The following is a 12894-nucleotide window of genomic DNA, read 5'->3' as shown; positions in this document are numbered from 1 at the left end:
AGAGTCCGGAAGCCATGCCAAAGCCACAATCCAGTCCTTAGGACTGGAGCGTGGCTTTGGCGTGGGTTCCAGACTCTTAGGACGCATGCATCATTTAACCAGCATACCTCCAAAGTGAACCGAAGCGGCTTTATTTTGGCCTGTCTGTATGGAGCCCTAGTTTCCTTATTTTTAAAAATCAAGACCATGGAAATCATAAGCTTTAAGACTAAAAATTTCAACAATACTGGAGGGTGGAGGGAGCAGAGACCAGGCCAGGAACACTTTCCCAGATGTATGGTATGAACATCTGAACCTGTGGGTTGAATTCTCTTATAAATCTTTGTAATGATATTACTGCATTTTATTGCAAGATAGAAAATGTTTTTATCACAAAATTTCTATACATGTCTTTAGATTTACTCAGTAAAATCCACTGACTCTAATGGGGTAGAAGCTTGAAGTCTTTAAAAACTTACCTTTCGTCCTATTGCACCATTTGGTTTTTTTGGAGGGGGTGGCTCAAAAATCCTCTGCTGCTGTTGTGGTGGAAGCGTAGAATATAATGGAATGATTTTAATGTCACCAACTTCAGGGCCCAGATCGTCGATTTCACGCTTTATCCTCTTACAGGCCTCATCTATTTCCTAGACAGATAAGAGCCTATGAAAACCTAGTTTTTTTCCTCAGCTTAATTGCAGTGAATACTTTTTTAAAAAATAGTCATACTTCAAAATAAGTTATTTTTAAACTAATTTGGACACTTGTTGAATTTTCAATGGGACTTCTATAGCAGTACAAGATACCTCATATTCTTTATTCCAATGAGCATAACAGCCTTATTTGCATTCAACACCCTTTTTTCTTTGAGTCGTATTTCCTAATTAATTCTCTACAAATTGTACTAAAATTGAAATCTCTCACCCAGGAATATTAAACTGCACTCATGACCTTTTCAATTTTCACAATCTAAAAGAAATTGATGTGCAAGATATTTTAAATAAGCCAATTAAGCTTTAATGTCACGTATCACTAATGCAATTATATGGAAGATTTGCTTCATTGTACCTAATGAGAACAAACACCTTTACAGTATAAACATAGATTTTCAAGAAGCAGACCAGTCACAGTCCAAGTTATTAGGGTTTATGTTAGACTTCAGCATGATATCCAAATAGATTTTTGCATCTTCCCAAGTAAAGGCTACACAGATCTCCAACCTAAGGCTATTTCCTTAGCACGTGAAGATCTTCTTAATTATCTGAGCAACCACCTCAAGAAATACTACTGCCTATTAACTTAACTTACTGTTGGCAATATAGAACAACATATGCTGTCACACTGCTGCCAAATTAATCCATATTAAATGGACAAATGAGCTGCATTGTAGGCTGAAGTGACTGTATTAAGCATGGATAAAAGTAATTTATACCACTGGAGACAAGAATTGTGAAGCACTCCTTGTGCAGAAATTATGACCCTGTAAATTGTTTTTCAATCAAAATATTGGTAGAATTGTCCCTGTATTTCTTGTTCTGTTGAATACTCTGTAGTTATATCATCCACTGAGCACCTTGCAGTTTAGGTCAGTATCTGTTTAAAAGCTAAAATATAAGCAAACAGAACAGCAGCTTCCTATTTCAGTATCTAATTTAAGACTATTGTAGACAGAAACAAACATCCACAAGTCCCCCTCCCAAGATTATTAGTATTAAGTGTCTTTGTGCAGAATGATTTCAACATAAAAAGGTTAAATACCTCTATCACTCTGGGTTAGCATGCCCCCTACTGGTCTACTAAATTAGGAACACAATTACACATTGACTGAACCCCTAAGGTTTGTTTTGTACTTCAGAATTTAAAAAGTTCAGTCATTTTGTACATCATGCAAAGTGTTCCAGACTACAATCAACATATGCTAGCAACGACAAAAAATATTTATTCCGATAACTACTGCAAGCATTTTCTACTTTCCAAAATTGCTATAAATTCTGTTGTAACGTAGGTACATGCATACTTTGACAACAGTAGTGCACATGCCCTACAGACATGTAGTGCTTTGCATTACTTTGCATTACTTTGTCTGATGCTGAATCAACACTAAAGCACTTTAAGGGAAGGTGCAGTCGCGCGAAAATGGAGTTGATACAAAACACATGTTATGCTTTTTATTTTAGAACATGGAAGATTATCATGGTAAGTTTATACAATCTATGGAAGTCAGAGTGAGACAAACCTCAACGAAGAGAACAAATACAGCTTCAAACTGAAAAAGGAAAGACTTTCTACATGGCTAATGACTTGTTAGTAGTTCATTTTTCAAAATGCGTGTCAAACCCAGAGGGGTTTTACAGTTAATCTGCCCAGACAGCTACAGAAGAAGTGTAGAGAGGGAAAAGGAGGAGGTCAGAGCAATAGACCTCTACTACTACCAGGGTGGTCCCTGTCATCTCTGCTACAGCAAAGAGCTGGACTGCTGTTGGAATAGTGAGTATAACTAAGAACAAGGAGCTTTCTTCCACCACAGAGTAGAAAACAGGGCCACCAAAGCAACTACCTTCGGCTCTCTGTGATTCCAAGGAGGGCTGCTAAGCAACACTGATGGACTCTTAAGGTATTTGTTTCTTCTTGGCACACCAGAGAGCTGAAGTGTTGGCTCCCCAAAGGAAATGGGAGGAAAGTATTTTGCTTAGCTGCCTTTCCATCCTGTGTGCCCCTCTGTGCAGTGTTTCCATTTCTACTCAGCTGACAAGATTTCCACTTTCTTGCTGGAAACTGTAGCTATTATAGTTATGGATACCAACGCTGAGCAATCCCCAGGCATCTGGTTACGTATGAAGTTAAATGCCACTTCTTAGACCATTTCTAGCCTTTGCACACTTACAATACGTGCACATATATGTTGGCATGAAAAGAAATCTTGGAAGGTGACCTTTTAAAAACTTGCTAAGTAAGAAGCACTCACCAGGTAAGCTCTGAGAGAAACCCCCAAAATATTTTAATCTTTTGTTTATTGAGTCTTGATGACTGATCAATCTGGCCCATCAGGGAGGAGTGTCTCGTGCAACTTTTTGTACTTGGAAGTACTCCAAGGAATAGCAAGTGCAGGTATAAGAAGTCAAACCTAAATACCCAAAGCTGTCTACGTATATACTCTGGACCTCACTGATCTTGGAAACTAAGCCGGGTGAGGCCTGGTCAGTACTTGAAACCTCCAAGTAACAGCAGGTGCCCTAGGCTATGTTTAGACAAAGCCAACAGCAAAACACTTCTGAATACCCCTTGAATAGGAAGAAAACCTTAAGATTGGCAACCTTATGGGGTTACCATAAACTGACAATCAACTTGAAAGGCACTCACATTACATTATATAACACCAACATATTTACTTCATATTCCTTTAAAATATAAGGAAACAGAGTGTGCCCCAGATTCCACATATTATAAAGGGAAAAGTTGCAAATGCAGTTTGAATATGTCTTAATCTGAAATTTTTGGGACCAAAAGTGTTTTAGATTTTTTCAGGTTTTGAAATATTTGAATATACATAATGAAGTATCATGGAGATTGACCCAAGTCTAAATGTAAAATCAGTTTGTTTCAAATATACCTTATACACACAGCCTGAAAGTAATCTTATATATAATATTTCTAATATTCTTGTGCATGAAACAGTTTGTAGACACTGAAAGACCAGAAAGCAAAGGTGTCACAATCTCACAGGTGAGGACAATTTTAGATTTTAAAGTATTTCAGATTTCCACATAAGGGATATTCAACCTGTCTTCTTCTGCCTTTTGGTTAAAGTACAAAGACAATAGAGATTTAGAAGGATCACATTTTAATTTTTAAAAAATTATTGTGCCCTCCCACAAGACAGCAGAATACAGGAAAAATGTTTATAATATCTTTAAAAGATTAAGAATATTTGGCTAGAAAAAGTGTTTTATAACTGCAAGCTAAGGAAATATCTACAAAGGAAGAATATTTACGATATGTTAAAAAGATGAAGAGAATCTGGACTGGAGATTTTGTTTTATAATGCAATTTTAACTTGTCAATCAACTGTACAGTCAACCCTTCATAGCCACAGATTTTGCATCCATAGCTTGATAATATTTTAAAAACCTAATAAATTCCAAAAACCAAACCTTGATTTTGGCAATTTGATATATACAAGATACCATTTTACTACACGATTGCAAACCCCAGTGGATACTAAGGCAGCTACTGCAAAATGTAAGGGGAATCAACTCTCAAGCAATATATATGCAATTCCTTAATTCCTGCTTTATCAAGAATGGAAATATAGTGTTGTCCATAGACATATCTATGTACTTATCAATTTTGATTTGACTCCATCTGCAGCAGAAAACAGATGTCGGACCAAGGGCCCATACAGACAGGCCAAAATAAAGCTGCTTCGGGGTCACTTTGGAGGTATGCTGTTTAAATGATACATGCATCCTAATATGCCAGTAGCTGTTCCAAAGCTGCATTCCAGTACTTAGGACTGGAGCATGGCTTTGGCGTGGCTTCTGGCCTCTTAGGACACATGCATCATTTAAACAGCATACCTCCAAAGTGACCCGAAGCAGCTTTATTTTGGCCTGTCTGTATGGGTCCCATATTAGTTTTACCACATTTAGTACTACCATGTTAAGAGTACAGGTGCTTCACTTGTAAATTAAAAATGTGATGACTGAACTGAACATTCCTATATCTGAAATGGTTAGCTTATGCATGTAGTACACAATGGTCCAGTACAGAGAATAAGTCATTTAGTAGGCAATTTGAAGTAACTGAAGGAATCTTAGCAGTATTTCCATCTTTCTTGTGGTTTACATCAAACAACAGAGCATAGGCTGAAGAGCCAATTCATTTTCCATATATGTTTTTGCAAGACTGGTTCTTCAGCCCCTACTTTGTGCTTTCAGCAGTAGATTATGCACATTTTTCTGGCTCTTGTACTAATCATAAGAACAATAAATTTAGCATATTTTAAAATTGCCTTTGTGAATGTCTTTTCCCTTCATCTCATGCAGTTAAGCCTGAGTGATGTGACAATAGTGCATTTATGTTTCTGAAACTGGAAAAAGTTTGTTATGGGGGAAAGGGAAAAAACAATTTTTTCTTTATAGGCAACACATAAGGTGATTTCTCAATTAATTCAATAATCTAGATTCTAGAAAAGAGAGGCATTTTCTTCCACCCAAACTATGCTGTGCATCATTAGCAATATAACATACTCCAGCAACACCAGATGGCATCTTTGAGAGAGTCATGCAACTAAAAGAATTAAGGTAAATCCTCCTCTGATCCTGGGAAACGAGATGTACTGATTCCTACTAGACCATCATCATGTTTACACATTTTGCTCCAAACCATGGCCTTAGCTAAGTTTGTTCAATTAGGTATTATATATTTCTGAACTTGCATGGCATTAAAAAGGTACCCTAGCTTTACACAACATATCTACAACACATGTAAGTCAGAAACACTGCCACAACCAAGAGGGTAAGATACACACATTCCTTCTGTCTTCCCCAAAGATGAGTAGTGCTTCCTAATCAAAGACAAACATGCTGCACCAGGATCAAGAGGTTCTTCAACAACTGCATGTGCATCCCCTTCCCTCCTAGCATACAATAACACTATAAAATTAACATGCAAAGAGATCTCACAATAATTCATACTACTTAGTTCAGTTGCACATTTAGGAAGTATACTGAACTACATTCTCTTTTGTCAAAGGATTCTGTTTTTGTTGGTAAAGAACTAATCAATTATTGTAAACTGTTTGGGTTCACACTTCTACCTCTTTATTAATTGACCGTACCTATGGATCTTATGAAACAATATTTTAAAAACCTTTCCCCTGAGAGAGATAAATGCTGAAACTGTTCACTTAATTTTTTTTCTTCCTTATATCATGGTCCCCCTACCCTGAGAGTGGGCATCATTAATAATGAGTAATGATGTGGATTGTGGAAAACCACAAAAATCTTTGATTTTGCAATTGGCTGCACGTTGTCGTCTTAAACAGATAAAGATTTCATAGTTCAAATGAGACATGGGTTGCATAACCATATATTATTGAGATTGTACACATTTCCCTGGCCTATTTGGAGCAAGCACATTGGCTAGTTGACAGAGTCATGTAGTACTTACCATTCACAAGCTGTAGTAGAGTTGTCCAGTCACTACTAAACATCCATTTCCCATGGGAAACCACAAGCAACATAAGCATATACATGTCCTGCAAAATACCTTAATTGCACCAAAAAGCTCAATAGCACATACTGCCACCACATACATGATATAACAGAAGAAACTGGCAGAATACATATTGAATAGTCAAACATTTCCCTCACCTTCTCTTTAATCTCAAGGGTATCCAAAATATAATCCTGAATAGAAAAGTTAGAAAATTTGATTGACGTCAGTGATCCTTTAGGCCAGTTTAGAAGGTTAGCAGTGCAATTCCTCAAGAATAGGAATACTGCAGAATAACTGCAATATGCACTTTCAGGGGAGTGTTGATTGTGCACTAGATGCAGCCGGCATTCTTAGTACACGAAGTCACTTAGCAAAGAACTGGCCAGTTTGCTGATGTTTTTGTGATTCTAGATGCTTCCAGTGTTTGTTGACTTACTGTTCTTAGTGGGGGAAATAGCTTGTCAAGCCATTCTGTTCATCGCTGACTTTTCTGTTTCAAGTACAGTCAGCCCTTCTTATACACGGTTTTTTTATACAGTAAATGGATTCAAGAGCATCCGTGGTTTGAAAATGTTCAAAAATGTATAATTTCAAATATTAAACCTTGATTTTGCCATGTTTTTAAATAAGGGACACCATTTTGTTAGTCATTTATATGTAATGGGACTGAGCATCCACGGATTTTGTTATCCACGGGGATCGTGGAAGAATCATCAGTGTATAAACAAGAGTCACGTGTATAAGGCTTTATGCATGATATTATATACCAGAACAGTTTAAGCAGGCTTTTTGTCAAATTTGTTCATGAATAGAAAGGCTATTCGGAAACCAAGAAAGTGATTGTTTTTGGTTATTCTGAGTTTTATGTTTGGGATAGGTGGGAACACAGAATTCATTTAGAAAATAGAAAATAGTACTGGGGGAAATCAACACATGAGCAGGGATATTTGAGTACAGATAAAGGAAAGTAGTTGTTGTGTTTAAAGTGTTGGACATGGAGACCGGGGTTTGGAATTCTTATTTGCCATGGAAAGCCTCTGGGTGACCTGGGCAAAACACACTCCCTCAGCCTCAAGGATGGCAAAATATGGTCTAGGGATCATCATATGCGAGAACCAACTTGAAGCAGACAACAAGAACTACAGAGTACATACTGAGATTGCCTTTTTAAATGCTAGATCTGTATCCATAAATTTTATCAATTTAAGGTGCCATATTGTAGGAACTTCTGAGTACCTAACACTGTAGTCTCTGTGTGTACTAGAAAGTTGCCTATGGACTACGCATCCATGAATTTCATAAGGTTTTCTTAGGTAAGGAATACTAAGAGGTGGTTTCACAGTTTCTTCATTTGAAATATAGCTTACAGATTCCCTTAGCGGTCTCCCATATATGCGTGTGTGTGTGAGAGAGAGAATCAACTCATTTGAGATGTTTGCTGTCAAAGAGTGGCCACGGATGTCCCCAAAATACAAATGGTCTTGGTATAGATCAAGTCTGAACCTGCCAGAAGCCAAGATAACTAAATTAGGCTGTCGTATTTGGCCACATTGTGAGAAGGCGTGACTCATTAGAAAGGCAATAGTTGTAGGAAAGTAGAAGGCAATAAAAGAAGGGAAGACCACATGACAGATGGCTAGACTCAATAAGGAGGTAATGGTGTGCAAACCTGCATGAGCTGAGCAGAGCAGTTTGAGGATAGGAAGATTGGAGATGTCTCATCCACAGGGTCACCATGAGTTGAGGCTGACTTGAAGGCAGAAAACAACAACACTTGTATTCCTTTGCAGTCCCCATCTAAGTACTAACCAGAGTCAATACTGTTTAGCGTCTTAAATCAGACAGGATCTGATGCTGGGTATTTAACTGTCTTAGTCCGTTTTATTGAAGGTGTTACTGAGGAACAAAGGTGAATAAGCACCAGGTTATAAAGTAGCAACTTGATTTCCATTCATACAATCTTTGCTTGCTATATTTAAGTGACAGCAGACTATTTATGACCTGCCTTTTGACCCAAAATGTACACAAAAAGATAGTGAACATTGAAACAAATTCAAAACAACAGTTGTCTTTAACAATTCATAGAACAGAGTCACCCCCATTAAAAAAAACTGAAAAGGCAACACACACATCTAAACGAGCAGAGAGATTGGCTAGTCTCATCCCATAGAGAAGGAATTGCCAAAACTATAATGTGCCAGCAAGAGGGCCTTTCCCCATATCCATGATGAGACATAGAGAAGGCCTCTGAAGGAGACTGTAAATGTGGACAAGATCATGGGGAAGAAGACTGTATTTCCTAAGGCTTGGCTTCACAACAGTTGAGGATTGTAAAAGGAAGAACCAAATCTTGAATCGGACCTGGAAACAACTATGAATCCACTGGTACATCAGAGAGCCATCTGGCCAGACATTTTGCACCTGATCCGTTTTCAAATATACTTCAGGGACGGCCCCACAAAACAGTGTGGTTATTGCAGTAATCTGACGTTTTACATACAAGAATGGAAGGGAAAGTTTCTTTGCGTATAAATTCCTTGTTCCATATTTTTTAAGAGGAAGAAGCAGAAAAAGAAAAGCAGTTGTATCCTGGGAGTTGGATTAGCATTCTGCCAAAAATAATGGCATTATGCTGCTTCTGGTGGAAATTGCGTTCATGCAACATCACACATGGGGCAGTGCTGGAGCTGAGTCCATCACACTTCTTACTGATCCACCCTGCAAAAATTGGCAAGGGACATTGATGATTGAAAATATATATACAGGTTCTTGGAAAATCATATAAGATTAGTTCATATTTAAAACAAAAACGCATTGTTGTGTTTCCAATTGTATTTTTGGCAATAAGGAGATGTTAGTGTGTTTACTAAAATATACATCTTGCTTTATTCGGAAAATTATTTAGGAAGGATTGAGAGGTGCATTTATGTCTAATGAACACACTTTATATATCCTGAAAATTATGTAGGAAGGATCGAGATCGAACGGGATCGTGATGACCGCTCCAAAGACCGTGACAGGGATCGAGATAGAGATCGTGAGAGGGAAAGAGATAAGGAAAAGGATTACGCCCTTCAACCAATTCTGCACTATTGCTGTGTGGGGTTACCAGCTTTAAAACCAGCTGTACTTCCACAGGGTATCAATCCATTTACAAACCTACCGCACACACCTCGTTACTAGGAGATCTTAAAGAAACGGCTTCAGCTCCTGTCTGGGAGTATAAGGAAAGATTTACGTGATATCCCATCAGACAACCAGTCTTTGTACTTGTTGGTGAGACAGGTTCTGGTAAAACAACGCAGGTATGGTTTTTTTTTACCTTTACAGTGATTTGTAAAGATATGCAGTAAATGGATGTGATAACACTTTGTAGGATTCTGTGAATTATTCAGTGTTGCAGTAGCAAATTTCAGTGTCCTTAAAGAAATTCATTGTGCAGTGAACACACACAGGTCTTAGCTTTCTAGCAAGATCTGTTTAATGAACCTTTCAGTTTGCTTAATGACTAGAAAATGATGTAATGAGATTTCATTTTCCTCCCCACCTTTGGTAGTCTGTCTGTCTTTTCAAGGTCTGTTACCTCTCATAAAGGGTTCAATGAGGTTTGAATTGCTCAGTGCAAGCCTGTGTTAATCGGCAAATAACCACTATTCTGGTTATTTGCATGTGGTTTATTTATAAAATGATAGCAAAATGAGGGTAAGCACTTAAAATATTTTTTTTTCTAAAACTTACTGGCAGTTGGAAAAATCTTAATTCCCGTATTTCATTCCATAGCTATTTCATTTATGTGATTGCCTAATTTGCCTTTATTTTTTTTGAAAATAAACATCTTTGAAAATATATGTATATTACAATGTTACTTTCTATTTGCATAGTCTAATTATCCAGGCAAAATTGTGTTGGTATAGGTTTGATGAACTAACTCTCTTACAAGTCACAAATACAAGTAGCAGTATTTTGGCAGAGTTCACAGAAAGGATAAATGCTCTATTAAGGTGGTATTTGGGTATTCATACAAAATTCTGGGCTATTTGGTCTTAATTCTCATTTTGTTTTATATGTCTTGTCAGGTCATCAGTTTTACACATACAACACAAGTGTCAATCCTACAGGTGCCTAACAGTACTAACTATGTACATTTTGGCCCTCCATTTTCACGGGGGATCTGTTTTGGAATCCCCTGTTGAAAAGTGAAAGAATCACCAGCATATTATTTTGTATAAAACATAGTTATACATCTTTCCCTCAAAGACCACTCTAATAATTTTCTGTAAAGTTGTTGTAGTGATAACTTTCCTCTATGTTGTAAAACATATGTAAATTAAACAGATACCTATTCTAGATAATAGAGCAAGGTTAATGTAAGGATTGTGGCCAAAATATTCCTATTATTTCATGTAAAACCTCAACTTAAGGACAAGTGGATTACCATCTGAGTTCCTGACTTAGCTATTGAATTGGATGTGTTTTAAAAAAACAATACCTGCATCTCTTTGTCCGAAGCAGTCCCCATTTTGTTTTCAGTATTATCACCATAAAGTCTTGTCATTTTACGACCACTTTGCTGATTTTTGTCCACTTTTTTTGTCATTTTTTTCCATGAGCCTTGGTAAAGTTCAACCGCGGCATAGTACAACCAAGATAACAGCAGACTTGTCTTTTTTCATGTTAGATGCAGTTTGCCTCCTTGCAATTTTTATGCCCCGGTCACCAGTCCGCAGCTATTAAGGATGACTAATACAACAGTGTGTTTGTAAAGCAATTTATAGAATAGCATACGGTTTGGCCACTCCATCCAGAAGCATGGCCCTCCTTTCCTACTGCATACATGTTTTTGACTGCTTTGAATTGAAAGTGCTGTAAGAAGCATTGAAAGGACGATGGTGTGTTTGTGTTTGGATCTCAGAGAAAATGTTTCTCTTCGTGCAACATGCTGTGTTTTCACCTTTGATTTAATTTGGTATAATTTTGTCTCTATCCCTTTTTAATATTGTGTAGCCTTTAGTGTTCATGTTAAGGTATCTTTTGGTCGTTAATAAAAGATTATCTTTTGTATAGGAATTTACAGCTTTAATAGCTTGTGTTAAAGGTTGTTGTAGTATCCAGCCACTGGCAATACAGTTAGAAACTTTGAATGTTTTTTCATAGAGGTAGACATTCTTTACACAGTAACAATGTCTGAAAGATAAATATTTGCATTATGTAGTGAAAAGACGGGGCTAAATGAATCACTTCAAAACTTTTTGTTATTGTAGAGGGTGATGTGTTATCCTAGTGGGTCATTTTATATACATTTAAATTGCTTCTTTGCAGTGCTTTTCCTTTTGCTTCTGCTTCCTAATAATACAAATGAAATAGAATGCAGTTGTGTGTAGTTGAGACATGTTTCTATACCCCATCTATTTCTTTCTACTTATAATTAATTCAAGACTCTTTAGGCAGGGACTTAGCTGTCTTTACAGTGAAAACAACCATGATAAATGTATAAAATAAACAAGGAAGGGAATACTTTTCTCCCCCAATAGATCCCTCAGTGGGTGTGATTATATGGCGTTCGCTGCCAGGACCAAGAGAGGTGTTGCATGTATCAACCCAGGAGAGTGCCTGCTATGATGGTGGCCCAGCGAGTTGCAGATGAAATGGACTGAGGTTTAGGCCAAGAATTGGTTATTTCATCGATTTGAGGATGCAGTAGGGGGAAAAACTACTAAAGTAAGTATAACTACGATATACCCCTAAAATGCGCCATGATATTGAAAGGGGCCCGTGAGGAACAGTGAGAAATGGGGAACTCAACCTGAGAGACCTTTTGGTGGGTATGTGGCCCATATTCTCAGTGCAGGGAGAAACAATGAACAATTGGACTATACTCCTGAACCTGAATAAGTCAAGGGGAAATTTAGGGGCATGTAAGAAAGGATGCAAAGGGCAAAACAAAAGGAAAATGCCACTCTCTCCCTCCTTCCCCCCCTCTGGACCTCTCCCAACCACCTAACACCACTTCTGCTGTGCTGGCAGAAAGGTTTAACATCAGATTGAGAAGGGAAGGAACTGGAGGGAAGTTGGGTTTTGGTGGGGAGAGAAGGTTTTAAACATTTGATTGGGAAGGAAGTGGAGTCATTGGAGTGTTTTGTGGGGAGAAATGGTTTTAAAATTGGATTGGGAAGGGCCCTCTCTCTCTCTCTCTCTCCTCTCTCTCTCTCCGCTTGGGAATCTCTTTCAGAAATCACTGCTGATTTCTGTGGGCATAGTGGCAGTAGTTAGTTCAGGACCTTTCTAAGCACTATGTGCTGTATGACCCGGATATAAGTCTACCTAGGATTTTAGGGTCAGTGTTTGGGCATAATTTTTTTTACATGTAGTCAAGTGTATGTGGTATTCTGTTTTTTGTTTTGGTGTTTTGAGAGACATTTGAATATACATGGACAACACCCAACTACTATTTTTCTCCCTCTTTTTATGAGAAGAGTCTGTGAATGATCAGTGGGTTGAGATTTCGTAGTTTCCATCAGTGCTTGCAGCATAGCCAGAGGTTATGAATGCTGACAGTACAGTCTGACAATATGGAGGGCTATATGCTTCTCATCCCTGGTGTGGCGAATTACCTTGATTGAACTTGAATACTTATTGGACTCATCTTTGAAAATACTGTATACCTCTACTATAAGTTGACCTCATGTATAAAGTCGA

At 37.7% G+C, this 12894-nt stretch overlaps 1 protein-coding gene across 1 annotated transcript in view; it reads right to left on the bottom strand.

The window, feature by feature from the left end:
- DHX15 (DEAH-box helicase 15) overlaps window positions 1-10753 on the bottom strand; it is a 29060-nt gene extending 18307 nt beyond the window's left edge. The window contains exons 1-4 of the mRNA XM_042469637.1: window positions 10688-10753; window positions 9362-9412; window positions 6354-6389; window positions 459-626 (exon numbers count right to left, since the gene is read on the bottom strand). Coding sequence (XP_042325571.1) covers window positions 459-626; window positions 6354-6389; window positions 9362-9412; window positions 10688-10753 — 321 coding nt within the window. The remainder of the gene's footprint in view (window positions 1-458; window positions 627-6353; window positions 6390-9361; window positions 9413-10687) is intronic.
- Window positions 10754-12894: the final 2141 nt, after the last annotated feature.

This window comes from Sceloporus undulatus, chromosome 5 (genome assembly GCF_019175285.1).
Source record: "Sceloporus undulatus isolate JIND9_A2432 ecotype Alabama chromosome 5, SceUnd_v1.1, whole genome shotgun sequence".
Classification (NCBI taxonomy): domain Eukaryota; kingdom Metazoa; phylum Chordata; class Lepidosauria; order Squamata; family Phrynosomatidae; genus Sceloporus; species Sceloporus undulatus.
This window is presented reverse-complemented; position numbering and strand designations above follow the sequence as displayed.